Source organism: Perca flavescens, chromosome 6, assembly GCF_004354835.1.
Source record: "Perca flavescens isolate YP-PL-M2 chromosome 6, PFLA_1.0, whole genome shotgun sequence".
NCBI lineage: Eukaryota > Metazoa > Chordata > Actinopteri > Perciformes > Percidae > Perca > Perca flavescens.
This window is the reverse complement of record NC_041336.1, coordinates 6,148,255-6,169,105: the sequence shown is the minus strand read 5'-3', so window position 1 is coordinate 6,169,105 and position 20,851 is coordinate 6,148,255. Positions and strand designations below refer to the sequence as shown.

At 41.9% G+C, this 20,851-nt stretch overlaps 1 protein-coding gene across 2 annotated transcripts; it reads left to right on the top strand.

Moving 5' to 3' along the window:
* The first annotated feature begins 690 nt into the window (after window positions 1-690).
* LOC114557865 (trace amine-associated receptor 9) lies at window positions 691-20,563 on the top strand. Of its 2 annotated transcripts, none has more exons than XM_028581558.1 (2): window positions 691-762; window positions 19,204-20,563. In XM_028581558.1, the coding sequence occupies exon 2, from the start codon at window positions 19,239-19,241 to the stop codon at window positions 20,361-20,363; it is 1,125 nt and encodes a 374-aa protein (XP_028437359.1). In that variant the 5' UTR covers window positions 691-762; window positions 19,204-19,238; the 3' UTR covers window positions 20,364-20,563. The 2 variants fall into 2 exon arrangements, with proteins under 2 accessions (XP_028437359.1, XP_028437358.1); XM_028581557.1 differs by lacking the exon at window positions 691-762 and adding an exon at window positions 16,104-16,251.
* The last annotated feature ends 288 nt before the right edge of the window (window positions 20,564-20,851 follow it).

Below are 20,851 nucleotides of genomic sequence, written 5' to 3'. Positions count from 1 at the left end.
TGGAGCTGTGATTACAATTTAATGTCTATCTCTAACATTATGCCTAATTTAAGAGGCACGATGTTAGAGAGAGAGAGAGAGAGAGAGAGAGAGAGAGAGAGCAGGAGCTGATATCTGTTCCACACAGTGATTATGTTCTTCGAGGTCAAAGCCAAGGTGCACAAGGGAAGATTTTTTGATTGACTCCTTGCACTCCTTGGAGAGCTTCGGTTAGATTATTCTGCATCCTTGCTTCACAGTTGGCATTCAGAGTGTAAGCGAACAATGTGGATTCATTTTTTGTTTCTTTTTGTCTCTTTAAAAATCGTGTCACGCAGCGGTTATGATGAGTGTGTGTGTGTGTGTGAGTAACTCTGCTGCTTCAGGGTGCTACCCTCAATGAGGAGTGTGTTCTTAGTCACCCATTAGGTAAGGGTTATATAGCACGTTTATTTTAATAATAATAATAATAATAATAATAATAATGATAATAATAATAATAATAATAATAAAAAATTTAATTGATATAGCGCTTTTCAAAGACTCAAAGTCGCAAGAATGAACAAGAATTTTCATTCTTCTTGCCTTTCTGCTCTTCTGTCCGTCAGCGTAGGCCGTCCAGAGAAAGTCATCTTTCAACCTCCCGCCACTTGAGGAGTTAATGAATCATTATTTTCTTTTCTGCTCACAAAATGTTGCTGAACATAATAACTGTAATTACTTCTTCTCTTGTCAAAGCAGAAAAGTGTCTTCTTGTCTCCAGCTGAGATTTTTATCCAAAAAGTAAGTTCCATTTTTTTTGTTTTGAAACGCATGCTTGGAACTTGTTAACTGTTGGCTGCTTTCTAATTTAATTTCCCTTAAAAAGATAAAAAGAAAGTTATTAAAGTCCCCTAAACTCAAAAATGTGTTTTTCTTATGTTGATGTGTATATATATATATATATATATATATATATATATATATATATATATATATATATATATGTGTGTAATATCTGACCTGGACGATACTGACTTGTATCTATATATATAAAATCATAAATATTATTTATGGTGCCAAATCATAACATTAGTTGTCTCAACCAGAATCATTGAGTGCAATGTCTGAGCACATCCCTGCTGGAAATTTTAGAAAAGGTGGGGAGGGGGGGTCATATTAAATTCAAAGATGAGACAATTACATGTTGGTGGAATGCAAATACAAAAAGTACATTTACTCAAGTACTGTACTTAAATATATTTGAGGTACTTGCACGTTACTTCTTTCCATGCATTTCTTAATGTGACCAAACTCTTCTGGATGATTTCAGTTGTTGGCGTTTTGGCTTTTTTTCGGTCTCTAAATACTACAATACCCATGAGCCTCAGTTGTTTTATCTCACACTTTGATTGCTTTTTTAATGCTTTTGACACTTTGTTGACTTTATTTTGATCTTAGAGGCTAATAGAGAAACTTTACTTTATGTGATAACTAAACAAAAAAATTTTTTTTTAGTCCTTGTACTTGTTCACCTTGCAACATTTCTCTGGATTGTGGTTGCACCTGAATTGTGGATGCGACTGCTGCCGTGGTCCTGCTTGACGCCCACTTCTACTACTACTATTATTATTAGTCATAGTTCTTTTATATTTACTGTAACTATAGAGAAGTCCCTCCCCTTCCGGTGGACCTCATGGGACCTTATTTCGAAAAAAATATGCACCGTAGTGAACGGGCAGAGACAAATAATTTTTCGATCCCGTTAGAACTGTGTCATGAATTACACATAATATGTTTGTCAGTTTAAAAGATAGTTTTTCAAGTTATTAAAGTCTCAGTTTGTCCTGGGTTTGTCATAGTATCACTAAGTTTTGTGTGAAAGCGCTACGAGCACTACATCTCTCTTCTCACACTATGGCCTATATGTCACCTTGCTCGCTAGCTAGCTAGCTTAGCTCTGTTCAACAACACATGCAAGGTTATCCTACCTGGTGTGTTTTCATCCAGCGTCCGTTTATCAACCAGGAAGCGGAAAAACGAGCAAAATCCGCTGCTCGTGTGAGTAACTTTACATCCCGGTACCAAACACACAGACATCGTAGCTTCAGAGAGACGTCACTTAACGACTTTGGAGCGTGAAGTCTTTCTAATTACGTATTTTTCTGAGACTTTCTTGTTGTGCAGAATTATCTTTTAAACGGACAAACATCATATATCATAACATCGTACATTTGAATGTAAAGGCCACGATTTTGAACACCTGTTTAACGTTGTGAACGGTCGCAGTTTGGTTAGGTTTAGGCACAAAATTAGGCACTTAGTTAAGTTTAGAAAAAGATGGCGGTTTGGGTTAAAATCAGACGTTCAAGGCTTCACTTCCTGAATGTTACGCACGTGACCCTGAACATAAATTGTTCATAAAGTAAAGAAAAACCTCTGCTTTTACTTTAAAGGTGCTCTAAGCGATGTTGGGTGACGTCACCTCTTGTTGACGTTCAAAGTATTGTCAAACCAACCTCACCCCCACATCCTTCTTGATGGTTATTGGCTGGAACGCTGTGTGTCTGTCTACAGAGACTGCGTTTTTGATAGTGAGGAGATGTTTGCTGTATGTGACACGAAATATTGTAGCCTAAAAAACGTGTGACATCGCTTAGAGAACCTTTAAATTTCAAACAGGACATGATCCCCGCTCTCCCCGGTGAGAGTCCTTTTGTTTGTTTGACACATTTCGTCACCTTACTTGCTGCTTTGCTTGTGTCATAATTACTACGGCCACTAGAGGGAGACGCCACTATAAACCTAAATATGAGTCGTAATTGCTGCTTGAACAAACAACCTCTGAGAGGGTTGGTAGCAAGGGGATAATTCTGTCTCCATAACCCATACCTCCTATGGCGCCATTTTAATGCTAACAAGCCAACACCCGCCGTTAGCATCCCATTGACTCCCATTCATTTTGACGTCACTTTGACAGAGAATAACTTCACATCTGAAGTGTTTAAAGACTCTATTTGTCCGTTGTTTATTTCTAAAGAAACACGACAATGTATAAAAGGCTCCATTACCTTGTAGCTCACGTTATAGCTCCGTAGCAGACGTTTTTATAAAAATAGGCTAACGATTGTGTCATGACCACGCGACTTACTGTCCCATAGTAGAGGAATTACTGTATAGTACAGGAAAAGCTCACAGGCAGTTTCAACTTCCATTAGCTGTTTAGGATTAATTACTAATGTTAACTAGCATGTTAGTGATCAATAATTAGCCTGTGTCTATGTTATCTCCTTACATATACCTACACTCTCCGTCTCTGTAAGATTGGGAATGATTGAGATTTCTCTCGGCACAGCTACCAGAAGACTTCACACTTTCAGACACGTTGCTCACGTCACATCTACGTCTTCAAGCTCAGTTGGAGCCAGCACCGGAAAAGTGACTTCTAATATCCTTCACTGGTCTCGTCCAGAGAGGAAGGACAGTCTCATGTGTCAGATACTTAGTATTAGTCAATATTGGAAATGTTCTTTATTTGAATTAGTTTCCCTCTATCGATGTAAAAGCCCTCAAACTGCTGTTGCTCGAGGTTCTCCATTTAAACCCTAACACGCTCTTCATTTAGAAGCCACAGTAAATTAAATTCAAACATCTCTGTCAAACACCACTTTTAATTAGGCTGTTGTTACTTCTGTGTGCCTACTTGACTTTTAAATCAAAGCAAGTGTAATTTCCTGACAGAGCAGCGCTTCTTTCTGGAGTTATCTGTGAGGAAGAAATCATGCAACAGTTTAAATTATTTGTAGACAAGCACAATCAAACATGTATATCCTTTCTGTTTGTCAAACTGTGTTTTTCTCATCTTTCAAGGGTAATGAAAGCCCTTCAGGTTGTTTTTTAGGTTTCCGATTGCTGCACTTTGGTTTTGATTGAATTTCTAACTCCGTTAGGATGTAAAGTTGGCAGCTGTTCCACGGATAATGAATGGGCTGCTGAGATTCTGAACAAAAACAAGTTGTTGTTTTGTGTGTGTGTGTGTGTGTGTGTGTGTGTGTGTGTGTGTGTGTGTGTGTGTGTTGGAACCAAGACAATCTTTTATTCAAACCCACTGATACAGTGGGGGAAATAAGTATTTGACCCCTTGCTGATTTTGCAGGTTTGCCCACTTACAAAGAATGCAAAAATCTACAATTTTAATCATATGTACATTCTAACAGTGAAAGACAGAATCCCAAAGAAAATTCCAGAAAATCACATCATATGAATTTATTAAAATTGATAACCATCTGATGAGGAAAAACAAGTATTTGACCCCCTGGACGAACAGCAAGTATTCTGGCTCCTACAAGCCAGTTAGTCTTTCTTTAAGACACAGCCCCAATCCGAACCAATTATCTACATCAAATATACCTGCCTCACCTCGTTACCTGTATAAAAGACACCTGTCAACACCCAAACAACCAGCATCCAACATCTCCACCATGGGCAAGACCAAAGAGCTTTCTACGGACATCAGGGACAAGATTGTTGATCTGCACAAGGCTGGGATGGGCTACAAGAGAATCGGAAAGCAACTTGGAGAGAAAAGATCAACTGTCGGTGCAGTTATCAGGAAATGGAAGAAGCACCACACCACCGCCAACCTCCCTCGGTCTGGGCATCCACACAAGATCTTGCCTCGTGGGGTGTCCCTGATCATCTTGAACGGTGAGGAATCATCCCAAAACCACAAGGGGGAACTGATGAATCAACTGAAGGCAGCTGGGACCACAGTTACAAAAGAAACGGTTGGTAACACACTACGCCGTCATGGATTGAAATCCTGCAGCGCCGCGCAAGTCCCCCTGCTCAAGAAGAAACATGTACAGACCCGCATGAAGTTCGCCATTCACCACCTGGACGACTCAGAAGAGGCCTGGAAGAAGGTGATGTGGTCAGATGAGACCAAAATAGAACTTTTTGGCCTCCACTCAACTCGTCGTGTTTGGAGGGCAAAGAACACAGAGTACAACCCAAAGAACACCATCCCCACCGTCAAGCATGGTGGTGGCAACATCATGCTTTGGGGGTGCTTTTCAGCCAAGGGGACGGGACAACTCCATCGTATTGAGGGGAGGATGGACGGGGCCGTGTATTGTGGAATTCTGGACCGACATCTCCTTCCCTCAGTGAGAGAGCTGAAGATGGGTCGAGGATGGGTGTTTCAGCACGACAACGACCCTAAGCACACCGCCAAAGCAACAAAAGAGTGGCTGAAGAAGAAGCACATCAAGGTTCTGGAGTGGCCTAGCCAGTCTCCAGACCTGAATCCGATTGAAGATCTTTGGAGGGAGCTTAAAATTCGAGTTGCCAGGCGACAACCTCGGAACCTGAATGATTTGGAGGCTGTCTGCAGGGAGGAGTGGGCCAACATCCCTGCCGAAATGTGCACAAACCTTGTCACCAACTATAAAAACCGTTTGACATCTGTGCTGGCCAATAATGGCTTTTCTACAAAATATTAACATGCTGTTTGTCCAGGGGGTCAAATACTTGTTTTTCCTCATCAGATGGTTATCAATTTTAATAAATTCATATGATGTGATTTTCTGGAATTTTCTTTGGGATTCTGTCTTTCACTGTTAGAATGTACATATGATTAAAATTGTAGATTTTTGCATTCTTTGTAAGTGGGCAAACCTGCAAAATCAGCAAGGGGTCAAATACTTATTTCCCCCACTGTATGTATTTTTAAATTCTGGAGATAACACATACGGGGGACAAGTACAAAATAATCCAGAGGACATCTAGAACATTTCGTCTTGATTTTAAATATTTAGGTGTATTGTGTGTATTGATTAATTGCATTCCAGATTAGCTGAGCACGTACGCTGTTACACGGATTTAGCAGGCAGGCAGTTGAGTTTACTTTTGGGGAAACAAGGTCAGTTTATTAGCTGTTCTTGAGCTTTTGTAACCTTGCACGGCAGCTGGATTCTCATGATATCCAACACAGTCTCACGACAGTTCATGAAAATGGTCACGTCATTTTTAATCTATTGATTTGTGTACACGGACACGTTTATCTAATTGTTTTCATGATGGTCAGCACGTTTTCTAAACTAATGTATTTCAATGGGAAGCATCTTTCGTGATAACAGCACGATTCTTTCCGTCAGTCGGCCGTGAAATGAACACGATCGCCAAAAATTCCGTGATGGTCCCACGGAGGTTGGGTTTAGGAGAAGAAGGGGGAAAAGGAAACGTGACATGCGGGACTCCATCCCCGGTCCCCTGGGTGAAAGTCCTGTGTTGTTTGACCCGTCCACCACCCCAAACAACCTCCCTACGGGGATTTTCGGCCTTTCATACTACTCGCTACCGTTGTCGCTCTTAATACATTAGTTCGTAGTTAGTACAAAACATACTAACCATCACGAAAAAAACGAGACAAACGTGTCCGTGTACACGAATCAATAGATTTAAATTACGTGACCATTTCACGAGCTGCCATGAGACTGGGTTGTGATATCACATGTGACACGAAAATCCATCTTGTCAGGCTTCAAGTAACGCGTTTGTGACTAAAAAGCAGCGGGCCGAACCAAGCAGCGGGCCGAACCAAGCAGTGGGCCGAACCAAGCAGCGGGCCGAACCAATCAGCGAGCCGAACCAATCAGCGTCTGGCGAGCAGCTACTGGCAGCCACGGGCGGTGTTTAGGTGTAGGTGACGGCCGAGATAGACAGATGGTTAATCCAATCACCTGCCTGCCCAAAAAATCGGCCCTGGTATTTTTGGCCCAGGCGGCCCACACCCACCGTGATTGGTCAGACACATTCCCTGCAGACAGTCCTCTTCTATGATATGAGTTGCCTAGTGTTCAGGCTTCATTTGATCATTTCGGATCCTTCAAGAGGGATCTCAAGACTTATCTGTTGATCTTACACTTAAATAAGTAATTAATTCTCGTCGCACTGCTTGCTCTTGAGGGAATTACTGTAATTGTTGGAATTGTTGGGGCTTTGTAAATTATAGTGTGGTCTAGATCTACTCTATCTGTAAAGTGTCTCGAGATAACCTATGTTATGATTTGATACTATAAATAAAATTGAATTGAATTGAATTCTAAGAGTTATGATTTGTATATTTATGGTATTTTTATTATTGATATTTGATATTGTATTGCCATCATTGTTATTACTATTTTGCTTAATATTGGCTTCGCAACTTTAAAAACTGTTTACTGTTCATTTTAAATATTGTAAGATTCATATTTTGCTGCTTTTGAAGTGTCTGCTAAATACTATAACACTAACTATAACCCTTCCCAAAAGCTACAATAAAGCTGAGAGTAGTATATGCCCTGGAAAAGAGCACCAATACAAGAGAAGCTAATTAAGCCATTCAAGGAACACTGATGATTGTATCAACACTGATTTTAGAGATCACACAGACTTCTCAGCTACCCAACAGGCTAACCGCTAGCATTTTCAATGTAAGCTTAAACAGATAGGTTACCTGACAGCCACTAACTTTAATGTTACAGACAAACTGCTTGTTATCGTTATGACGTGACACACACACACACACACACACACACACACACACACACACACACACACACACACACACACACACACACACACACACAGCCTCCCTTCCTGAGAGTCCCTGTTAATTTTGCCTACTCCTTACCACATCGTCATGTACTCTCTCTTCCATCTTTTCCTCACTCACTCCCATGGCACTGTCATGCTAACTCTCCTCCTCCTCGTCTTCTTCCCTTTCATGAAGCTTTTTCTGCTTCTCTGTATAGCCAGCCACCTCTCCTCCTCCTCCTCCTCCTCCTCCTCCTCCTCTACTTCAGGTAATGCTGATGTTGAGCTGAGCAGCTACTACAGCCCCAAACATGTCAGAAGTTTTGGCACATTTTGAGGAATCCGCCTGTAGATTCTTAATCTTTTTCTCCTGTAATTTAGGTGCACCTCCCTTGCGCTTTAGTGGTCATTTGTCAATTTTAACGTGAATGATAAACTTCCAGCATAACTATTACAGCTCGTGTCTCAGGGCCGCGAGGCGGGGCCATAGTGGGATTTGTAATTTTGCGGTGGTTCCTGGCTTTGATTGGGTCAGGCTAGTGCCAATTAAGAAAATTAACCAATGGGCCGCTGTAAGTTCTTTATGGGCCGGCCTGGCCAAAAAAAAAAAAAAAAGGCCTATTTATATCGGAGATTCGGCACAAAAGTGCGTCATAACAACAGCTGAGATCCATCACATACTGTATATGTTGTGAATAAATGTTATTTTGGGGCACTCTGATCAGACGCAGCTCCTACACTCGTTGGTATCATTGCGAGAGGAAACAGCAGGGGACTGAGCAGTAAAGTGCCTGTGGATTGACATGTTGGTGGATTTTCCCACCGGTGGTGGAGCGTGGGAGGTGTCGCTTGTTCCTGGCAGCCTCTTTAAGCTGCACTCACACCAAAAATTGCCCGCTGAAATGTACTTAATGGCTGTTAGGAGGGGGGAGCGGAGTTTGCTTCTTGGAAAACAAAAGACTTTCACCCAGGCATGTGTGTTTGTTCCCGGGAGTGTTTTAATCCAAACACCAATCTTTTTTTTCTAATCTTAACTAGTCGTTTCGGTGCCCAAACGTAACTGTCGTCGATGCATGGTGGTCATGTTTTTTTTCCGGCTAAACGTAACTGCCACGGCTGCTGACAGGACCGCCTCCTCGCGCCGCTCTGTACCCGGCTCACAGTTGTCTTTTCTCGGCTAAACTCAACCAGGGATGCACCGAATGCAGGATTCGGCTTCGGATTCGGCTGAATATTGGGCTTTTTGACGGGATTGGGTTTCCGCCGAACCTTAGAATTTTTTCCCAGCGAACCGAAGCCTACACTTGCAGTACACGCGCTGCGCTGGTCTCCGTAATGATGCCGCCGTTGATTACGGGAAGGTGTTTATGTAGGTGGAGCAGCAGGCTGTGAGAAAGTGGACATGGAACTGGTGAGCAGAAAAAGTTGTTGTTTGGCAGTATTTTCAGTCAAAAGAAGGCCATTCAAGTCCAGCTACATGTTCAATCTGTTCAATCCTGATTGGTCTGGTGGTGGCGAGGACCCTAAACTATACACAACATGGCCACTGTTACAACATTTGCGTATGAAACATCCGAAAGCAACATTATCTGTGTTATCTGTGTTATCTGTGTTATCTGTGTTATCTGTGTTATCTGTGTTATCTGTGTTATCTGTGTTATCTGTACGCGTTTTGAGCTTTCCACGTGTATGTCTACGCTGTATACACAGCGTCGCCACGTGGCGTCTTATCGCGAGAACGTGCCGTACTATCTCGAGAACAACACAAAAAAACATTGGGAAAGGCTTTAATAACACAAAAAAACGACAAAACACGACGGTGACCAACGTCACACGCTTAGGAAAACAATAAACGGTTGGGTTTAGGAAAGAAACATTGGGGAAGGCTTAAAAATAAATTAAAAATTAATTAAAAAAAACAACAAATGCCACACACAGGACGCAATCCCGGCTCTCCTGGGTGGAAGTCCTGTGTTTTACCCATCCACCCCCCCAACTAACCTCCCTCTGCAGATTTGCGTCCTTTCATACTACTCGCTATGGCGAAAATTCACACATTATGTAGGTCAATGGCGGCCGAATGGCGTTGATAATCACGCTAAAAAGCGATTATGCGTCTTGATAACACGCAAAAACGGCACACAAATTGGCGTGTCACACATACGCCACTAAATGAGATCAGTCTGTCCAAAAGAATACAAGTTGTGCATGAAGGAATCTCCAGACAGCAGCCAAAATGCAGCAACTTCCGGTACGGCAAAGGAAGGACAGTCACGGCTAAAAACTGGTGTTAACCAGACGATTTTTACAATTAAAATAAAATTAAATGAAAAATACACAGTTGTGTAGCAGCTGGCAGTCGCCCTGATTTAGTAGGATATCCTTCAAATTGGTGTGCGGACATTTTCGTACGATATCACGATCATAGGAAAGGATCAGCTGCTTATGGAGCAGAGAGGTGTTATTTGCTTGTTGCATTGACTACTAAGTGCAGTGGTTTATTTGTATGATGTTCACAAGCACAGCATATGCCAAGTTATAAAATAGTGGGTATTCCCTTCTAATCTTTATGATACAGAGGAGCGGTGGTTATGAAAGTTATATATTTGGGTGAAGCCAACTGTCTGATTTAAGTGAGCAAGTAAGGTTTATATAGAGCACCTTTCACAGACACAAAATCGCTAGTGCCTAACATTAAAACAATTACACAATACCAGCAATACAAAAAAGACAGACAGCAACAATACACAGCACAGACAAGCTTACAATCACAGCAGCAGCACAGAAGATAAGAGCAGAGACGAATAAAAAGTCTGCATAAAAATGTTTTCAGCTGTTTGGTAAAGCATCACAGGAGTCTGGGGATCACAGCGATAAGATCTTTATTGATTCATTAAAATGTAAGCTCCAGAAACAAACTCAAAACTCTGTGATCTGAAGCGTTGGACTGCAGCCCGCTGCGACTCGGGATTAATGATTACCCACCACACACAGAGAAGCACAAGGATTAGGATTTAGTTTGGTTGTGTCGACTTGGACTGGAGCCAAACGTGCGGCTGCATGATACTATCAGACCCCACAGGAGGGTTTCTGACGCGTCCTGAAAAGGCTGCAAATGAGTGTCAGTGTTTTGGAGTTCCAAGAAAGAAGAGAGACAGGTTTAGACTCGGATAGCTGGGCGTTAAAATTGTCAGTGAGTTCAAAACAACAAGCAACACGTTCGTATTAGTTCCCAGAGTGCATTTGATTTCATCCTGAATCTGTTTTGTCTGTTTTGTTTTGCATTGAATTTAAGGACAGAGGAAACATACACAAACACACACACACACACAAACACACGCACACACACACACACACACACACACACACACACACACACACACAGGTTTGTGGCACTCTTTGTGGGGACCCGTCATTGACATAATGCATTCCCTAGCCCCTTACCCTAACCTTAACCATCACAACTAAATGCCTAACCTTAACCCTTACCCTCACCCTAACCATAACCTAATTCTATCCCTAATCCTACAACCAAGTCTCAACCCTCAAACAGCCCTTTAAACTTGTGGGGTCCAGCATTTTGGCCCCACAAAGCTGTCGGGACCCTGGTTTTTGGACCCCTCGAATATACTTAAACAAGCCCACACACACACACACACACACACACACACACACACAGGATATATCAATGGACAACTGTATGATGTGTTAACTACTAATAAACATGCACAAAACAGAAAAAGAATGTTTAAAAAACTACACTGAAATAAAAGATTTGTCACCGCAACAGCGTAACAGCCGCGCAACATGCAGTTATGAAACTTTACAGGTGTGTAGTTGAGACTAGAATTTAGGCCGGGTCCAAAGATGGGTGTGGTCAGAGGAAGGGCGCATAAAGTAGAGGGGTAGGTAGTAGTAAAGGGGCCCCCGCACTTCATGCCACTGGCCAGATTTGGTATCGAGGCTGGTGTGATCCCATCGCTAACTAAATAAAATGCCTCTGACTCAGAGATGTTTGAACTAAGGCCAGTAGGGGGCTTTTTTGGGGTCCATTTTGCCCCATCCTGCTGTTTAAAATAGAATAGAATAGAATAGAATAGAATATACTTTATTGTCCCCTAGCGGAAATTTGTCATGGACTCAAGAGTGCGTTTTGCATAGTAGTAGCTGCCATTACAGACAACAAATACAAAAACTTACACATAGGCTACATACCCACAGAAATAAAAAATAAAATAAAATGCAGAGCACCGAGTTATTGCACACTTCTCAGGCCTATCTATAACAAATCATACAAATCTATTTAAAATTTAGATTTAAAATGTTGAGCTTATCAGTCCTCCTTATCAGTCAAGCCATCACCTCCACAGCAATCTGTACCAGGCACTGCAACTTTGATTTGGACTGTGTGGAGAGATTGCCGAACCACGCCGTCATCCTATTGTTTACATATCAACGTGTCCTTGAGTAAAAGACTGAGCCTCAAATCACTCCGCTCCTGATAGTCCGGGCAGTGCCATGACAAGCTAAGCTTTTGTTACCTAAACACAGTGTGGATGTGAACCCTTATCTTTGTAGCCTGAGAGTCCTGCACTTATTGGTGAAACTATTTAATTCTATTTAAGGACAGGGTTGCACAGTATGTGTGAATGAGAGGCAATTTGAATCACGTTGGATAAAAGAGCTGATTAGGCATTGTTCACGGTTATTAAACGAGGCCGAAAGGTCTAATTGGTCTGTCACATGTCTCTCTCTCTCCGGGCTTCTTGTTCAACACTATACACGGCTGGGTTAATCACTCCCTGTGCTATTAGGTACAGTGCAAAGAACATACTTTACCCCAGAGTTCAAGTGTTGTAATTTGATTAAAACCATAGACTGTAAATCTAAAAATCTTTAAAGCTAAAGAAGTCCGACTACAATTATTAGATCTGAGAAAATATTTTTAGATACAGTCATTCGGCTTAGGCGCTGCCTAAACATGGCTCTGGTACTACACCTAAACCTTGTAATAGGCCTTTATCTCATTTCCTTCACTTGTTTGCACAATCGTTTCATGCTGCTATTTTACATTACCACTGTTTTAAAAGTGAAATGTCACTTTTTAAACACTTAGGCAAAAGTCTTAGGCAGGTGTGGAAAAAATGCAGTAAACTGAGAATGCTTTCAAAAATATAAATAATGATTGTTTATTTTGATCAATTTACAAAATGCAAAGTGAGCAACCAAAAAAAACATCGAAATCACATCAATATTTGGTGTTACTACCCTTTGTCTTCAAACCAGCATCAATTCTTATTAGGTACACTTGCAAAAAGTCAGGGAACGTTGAGGATCGTAGACGCAGTGGTCGGCCAAGGAAACTTAGTACAGCAGAGGAAAAAACACATCAAGCTTCGAAATCAGAAGATTTCCAGCAGTGCCATCAGCTCAGAACTGGCAGAAACCAGTGGGACCCAGGTACACCCATCTACTGTCTGGAGAAGTCTGGCTAGAAGTGGTCTTCATGGAAGAGTTGCAGCCAAAAGGCCATACCTCCGAAATAGAAACAAGGCCAAGCGACTCAACTATGTACGAAAACATAGGAACTGGGGTGCAGAAAAACGACAGCAGGTGCTCTGGACTGATGAGTCAGAATTTGAAATATTTGGCTGTAGCGGAAGGCAGGTTGTTTGCCGAAGGGCCGGAGAGCGGTACAATAATGAGTGTCCGCAGGCAACAGTGAAGCGTGGTGGAGGTTCCTAGCAAGTTTGGAGCTGCATTTCTGCAAATGGAGTTGGAGATTTGGTCAGGATTAATGGTGTCCTCAATGCTGAGAAATGCAGGCAGATACTTATCCATCATGCAATACCATCAGGGAGGCGTATGATTGGCCCCAAATTTATTCTGCAGCAGGACAATGAGCCCAAACATACAGCCAAGGTCTTTAAGAACTATCTTCTGCGTAAAGAAGAACAAGAAGTCCTGGAAGTGATGGCATGGCCCCCCCACAGAGCCCTGATCTCAGCATCATCCAGTCTGTCTGGGATCACATGAAGAGACAGAAGGATCCACAGAAGATCTGTGGTTAGTTCTCCAAGATCTTTGGAGCAACCTACCAGCCGAGTTCCTTCAAAAACTGTGTGCAAGTGTACCTAGAAGAACTGATGCTGTCTTGAAGGCAAAGGGTGGTCACACCAAATATCGATTTGATTTAGATTTCGCTTCTGTTCATGCACTGCTTTTTGTTAACTGATGAAAATAAACTATTAACACTTCCATTTTTGAAAACATTCTTGGTTTACAGCATTTTTTCATACCTGCCTTAAACTTTTGCACAGTACTGTATATTTATATTACTATTTGATATATTACTGTTTAAATCTATATTGCGTATTTCTGTCGCCCCCATGAGGAATTCTAAGTAATGACAACAACACTGTCAGCACGGTCACATGACACAAGCCTTCCGTGATCCCGCACCCCCACCCATCCCAGTTGCTAGCAGTCAAGGAGGACACAAAGGATTACAAAAACATGATGGACCCTTCAGAAGAGGTCTTTATCTTCACTCGAGTTTCTGCGCGCGAAAGTCACCGGATGCCACAATCTTCTGAACATAGCCATACTGAGAAATACAGAGAGAGTTGTGTGGAGCTGAGAGTCTTAATTAGTGTATAGTGCTGCTAATTAGGGTTTAATATTTTCCCCGAAAATGAGATGAATCAGATCCCGGGAAAAAGACAGCCCATATTCCGGGAATCCCGGGAAATGGCTGAGAAATGGCTATTTTTTTGGTTTGTTTTTAGCCCGAGTACTGTATCGATATCATTCAAATATGCGTTCCCAAAATCCCAAACTGACATTTTTTATATTATTTGTATCATTAGGACTAAAGAACATGCATTATGTCCATCATCAACACAGTTTGCAATGATCAATTCTGCTGCGTGATCAAGTGAGCTGCATGCTGCAGCGTGACATCTGCTGCAGCACTGATTATGAAATGCCAGGTGGAATGTCTGGGACTTGTCTTCTGAAAATCTAAGCAACCCTTATATAATCAATGTTTGATAGAAATTTATTATACAAACTAACGAAATTTGCTTAGGTAAACCATTGAATGATTTCTAAACCATTACGTTATCAAAATCCATTCTGTGCCTGTTGAGGATGTGTAAGAGGCTGCAAACAGGAATAATCACTCAAAGTTAACCAAATACAAATACACCTTATAAACCGGTCACACAACTTGCACTGAGCTGTTTCATTGTCCGGTCTTTCAAAATGCTCAAAATTAGCGGAGCTAGGTAGCCCAGCTGCGTAGTGCGTGCTGCGCAATGAACTTCTTCTTTTTTAATGAATGAATATATTGAGCCTGTGTAATGATTTAGGGAGCCTGTATTACCGTAGCTACCGTCGCCTGCATCAATGTTACCGTATGAGAATAATAGACACGCACTCCTTGCCTTTTTTTATTTTATTTTATTTCCCGTTTCCCGTCATAACATTTCCCGGGAAACGGTAAATGGTTTTGATCAGATTTCCCGGGAATCCCGTTTCCCGGGATTAAACCCTACTGCTCATAAGTATTCATACCCATGCTAAAGTTGACTAAAAAGAGGAATAAAAACATCATCTTTTGGAAATTGATCTTAATGCCTTAATTAAAAAAAATTGGAAAAATCCGACCTTTTGAATAATGTATCGTAAATAAATAAATGTTCTTCCATAAAACACAGGGGGCATAGGTATACATATGTTAAATTCCCATATTAGACAGGCAGATTTTTATTTTTAAAGGTCAATTATTTCATGGATCCAGGATACTATGCATCCTGATAGAGTTCCCTTGGCCTTTGGAATTAAAATAGCCCCACATCATCACATACCCTTCACCATATCTCACGATTGGCATGGTTTTAGTTCAGTTAGCTGGTTTGATTTGCATTGATATGGATCTTATCTCAGTTAGGTATTAGGCTAACTGAGATAAAACCATGCTAATCTCTAGGTATGGTGAAGGGTATGTGATGATGTGGGGGGGCTACTTTAATTCCAATGGCAGAGGAAACTTTATCAGGATGTATAGTATCCTGGATCCATGAAATAACTGGCCTTTAAAAATACAAATCTGTATTTTAAGGAAGAAAATTTCACAATGAATTTGGAAAAAAAATTGGTGTCCTTAAAAGGTCGGATTTGTCCTCATTTTTTTAATTAATGCATTAAGATCAATTTCCAAAAGATGATTTTTTTATTCCTCTTTTTAGTCAACTTTAGCATGGGTATGAATACTTATGAGCAGCACTGTATATATATATATATATATGCATGAGGTCTCTAATATTGGGACTGGATGAATGGTTATGTGAGTTCATCTGACAGAGCTTTGGGGCTTCCTCGGACCATAAAAGGTTGGGAACCACTGGGATACACTCCCATCCACCTATTCAGCCACTGATGTGTAGGGAGGGGGGGGGGGGGCGCGCCTCTGTCATCAGCACCCTCAGCCAATGGAGAAACCAGCGCACGAGACACTTTAACCGCCTCTCCGGAGCGGACCAGTGCGCAATCGTCCACCCGTTCATGCACACACACACACACACTCACATGGGAAAGTGAGGTTTTATTTTCTTCCGGCTCTGATTATGGACTCTTTATTTCTGTCTTGATGTTTTGAGCAGGAAAATGCTGCTTGTACGGACGGCTGGATTCTGCGTCTTGAAGATGAAAGTGAGTAGAGTGTCCTGTTATATTTGATAGTGAATGTTTGGTGCGTGTTGTCTAATGTCGTGGCAATAACGTGTGAGTCAGAGGATGAGTTAACCTCCTGGGATAATAATATCGGCAACATTGGTTTTTAAAGAGGGTTTCTCCAGGGATCCTGGAAGTGCGCTAAATTCCAGGAGATCTGTGCGTACGTGTTTCTGAACTGTTACAGCCAACATCTGGAGTGCATTTCTTTAAGAAACTGTAAAAAGAGAGGGATTGTGACCATAATATCTGGTCAATGGATTTTCAAAGTGCGTGTCCTGGCTGTAAGACGTAGCTGGACAGCGCGGATCCTTGCGCGCTGGAAAGTGTTTATTTCTCTCTCTCTCTCTCTCTCTCTCTCTCTCTCTCTCTCTCTCTCTCTCTCTCTCTATCTATCTATCTATCTATCTATCTATCTATCTATCTATCTATCTTTTGGCATCGCAAATGAGATTGGCTGGATGTGCGTGAGGTTTCTGCATGATTGCGCGCTGTGTACAGATGTACAGTGAAAACAAAAGCTGGAGGATAGGACATCTGAAATTGAAAAGCAAAATAAGTGTTGACAGGAGAGCCCGTAGCTGCGTCTCTGTTTTATTTCTGAACACATTTGAGTTTTAATTTAACATTTATTTAAGAAATCTCTTCACAAGCCCTTAACACGCATCCTGACAGTTGAATATTTACATACATTTATATGAAATTTGAACTAAAAGTCTAAATTATGATGACTTTCAGTGTAACTGAAGGAGGCTGTCCACTGACTTTGCAGCGCGTGTAGATTTGCGTCTCTGCGGATTAAAGACGCCACGAGCACAAACTAGGTTTTGTTTACTACTAGAGCTGTTGTTGTCAGGTCAGATTGTGATGCACCATCTCTTCCCTCTGGAGTGTCCATCCATCCATCCATCCATCCATCCATCCATCCATGCATCCATCCATCCATCCATCCATCCATCCATTCGTCCACATGTAAACGAGCATATATATACATCAAACCTTTGACTTGATTTATTTAGCACACGTTAAAAAATCATCTGCAACACTGATACATTTAAGAGACATTAAGTAAAAAAAGGACATGCAAAGGAAACCCAGAAAACCCCTCAGGGGGCTTGGCATTTTGGGTTCCCTACAATTATTCAACAATACGTAACATGAAGAGAGATCTAGTCATGGACAGAAGAAAGGAACAATTAAATGAGGAAAGAAAAGAAAGAGTGAAGAAAGAGAGAAAAGGAAAAGTAATCATAAAAGAACAAGAAACATGTTGGACTATTGATTCAGCTATTGACAAAGGGGAAAAGTTGATAAAGTAGAAAGTTTCTTTAGACCATCATTTGACTCCAGCTGATAATGCTGCTTTTTTTTAAGATTTCAAAAAGAACCCCAAAACCAACAATTCCTCCAAACCATATGACGATATCGGTCATTTATTCCCGCCCTCTAATACGTCCCACAAGAGCGTTTTCCGTCCTCATATCTAAACCAGGAAACGCAAAGGTCGTGGTTTTTTCAACGTTGTGAAACGGTCCCAGTTTGGTTAAGTTTAGGCACCAAAACTACTTGGTTAAGTTTAGAAAGAAATCACGGTTTAAGTTAAAATCAGACGTTACCTTACTTCCTGAAGGTGAAGCAGAACGCGATGTTCTTAATGTTAAAAGGCAGAGAGCCACTTCCCGCACGCTTCTGGGACGCATTGCAGCTGGTCGAATATCAAATATTGACTTAAATGGCCGTGACGCGCCCGGTGGAAATACTTCATAACTACTACGTCCACTAGAGGGCGCCGCCATTATAAATGTAAATATAATGTAGGTTGCGATTGTAGCTTGATCAAACGACCTATGGGAGTGTTTTTCGGCAGGGACAGTCTCCATCTAACTCTGTGCAGGCCGACGTTAAAAATAACCGAAAGATCAAAACACAATAGTCCGAAGGCTTATTTTCATTGTGGTACGCTTGCATCATGAAGTCAGCACATCCCTGACATGATGTAAGCCAATAGACATAGTGATGATACTTTTTTTTTTGTTTAATCCAAACATGAAATAAAATGAAAGATATATATACATACAGGTATATACAATTAAGCACTTAAAGATTTTTTTTGCATTAAAATTAAGGCTGTCATCGACATTTTTTACCACCTAATATTGTCAAATAATGTCACACTGTCGAAACGGTCACTGATCTATTGGACAGAAAATCGGCATCACCAAATTCACCAGACTCCACAGACAGTAATTTTATCATTGTACAACACACTTCATTCAAAGTCAACACAAAACAAAATAAAACTAACAAAAGCCGCCTTGGTTCATCTTCCACATGGTGATTTCGGGGCCGTTTCATGTTAAACAAAAAGGATCTTACTCTTTAACAAAAAGGTCTATCTCTGGAGGGATCCTTTCCATAATGTTGTCAGACACTTAGAATAATAATCTGAGCCTTTCAGACACTGTGCAAGGTTGACACTGCAAGCTAGTAAATGCTCTGTTTTTGGTTCACTTCCTTTGTTTGGGACGGATTGCTTTCTCACCTGAAGTAAACCGAACTTGGAAGCGAACGGAGACCACTGTTTTTAAGCGGACCAGAGTTCTGTTGTTGGGTCCACACCAGAGTTGAAATGAGCTGTTGCACCGCCCCAAACCAACCGGACTTTAAGACTAAATGCTCCAGGGTTTGGTTTAACCAGACCAAACTGCTCAGGAGCGAAAGCAAACATAATGTCCAGCCAAGACTTGAAGACCTCCAAACTGTCGTTCACTGAACATAGATTCTAAGAAAAAAAATGAACGGGAGTTTGACTTGCAGTTCCATGGACACGCAAAATAACTTCTCACGTTGTTGGCATTTAAAGTTGTTTGGATATGTTCACCTTTTTAAACACAACACAATTTAACTGACTTTCTCTGTTTTCATTTTCAGGTCATGAAGTGAATGTTGCAGCAACAGTTTATCCGATGATTGAGTCCGGCACTGCGACCATGTTGGACCGAACTGAGCCGGCGCACTGCACCGTGTGCTGCTGTACGCTGGCCAACAAAATCCTCATGGTGCTCTTCATGGTGCTGTTGATATTCGCCATCTTGTTTGGGAACTTGGTGACTCTGGCTGTGGTTCTCGGGACGAAACACTTCCACACGCCGCAGGGTTACCTGAAGGCTTCCCTGGCTGTGGCTGACCTGGCGGTGGGGATTTTCGTGGTGCCGCTCTCCGTCTACGCCGAGGTCTACCTCATGGTGGCCGACTCGGCACCGGAGTGGACGTCCTACAACTCGCAGTTAGTGAGTTTCCACCCGTGCAACGTCATCGGCCCCATCTTTGCCGGGTGCACCTTGGTCTCAATCACGACCATTTTCCTGCTGACGATCGAGAGGAGCATCGCTGTGTTGCGCCCGCTGCACAAGGACTCTGTGATTACACGGAAAAGGACCACGAACCTCATCGTGCTCTCCTGGGTCGGGAGCTTCTTCCTGGCGGTGTCGCCGATGGTTTTCAGCAGCGAGATCGCCCTGGAGTACAACCCCTGCAGCCGGATGTGTAATTACGCGCTGGGGACAATTGGCGAGTTCCCCAGCCAAGCCTGGAACATCCTCCTCCTCTTCCCCATGTTTGACTTCACCCTCCTCGGGGGAACGGTGGTCATTAACATCATCTCTCTGTCCAGCATCAGGCAGCACTCGAGGCGCAGGAAACATCTGGCCGAGAGCGAGCGCCAAAGCAGCAGCAAGCCTACGTTTTCTGACATCAAAGCAGCCAAAACAATTGGGACGCTGACTTTGGCGTTTACCGCCTCATTCACCCCCATCGCCGTCTTCGTGGTCGGGAACGTTTTGGGGAATAAATGGTGCAACTTTTCCTTTTTCGCCTTCTGGATTTTGGCCACCAACAGTTGCTGGAATGTCATCATTTACAGTGTGAGGGATCAGAAGTTCAGACTTTGTGCACACAAGCTCCTCATGCCTTTCCAGAGAAAAAAACTCAACCAAAGTCTAAAAAGCCTCCCGGACCAAAGACTTGAGTTGAGGACTGCATCAGTTTGTCACAGAAACTCTTTATTCAACACACATTGTGAGTCTCGTTAAGAGACTTGTCTGCATGTTTCGTGGATTGCTGTCGTGAAGTTACAGGTTTTTCTTACGTCGTTAAAAGAGTGTTTTTTCAATCACAAATGTTGGATATCTTTGTGGGCATTTGTCTTGTTCTGTGTAACAGAAGCCTGTTTCAGTCTGTGGAATGGTTGTTTTACTTGGGTGTGATCAATTAAAACATGATGCAAACTAAATCTGATTTCTGATTGTACTGTGTGTCTTTGAATGTGTTTTAAGGTTTGTTTCCGGCACCAAAAACGTCAGTTAGAATTTATTTCCGTTGGTCATTAGCAGGGCCATGCGAAATTTGCGGACGAAAAATTTCGTAGAATTTTCCAGCAGATTTAAATTTTTGTTGTTTGCACGTGATGTTGCATGTGTTGCAAGTGCAAATGGGGGTCAGGAAGTGATCATTTTACATTACATGTCATTTAGCTTATGCTTTTATCCAACGCGACTTACAATTGCTATATATGTCAGAG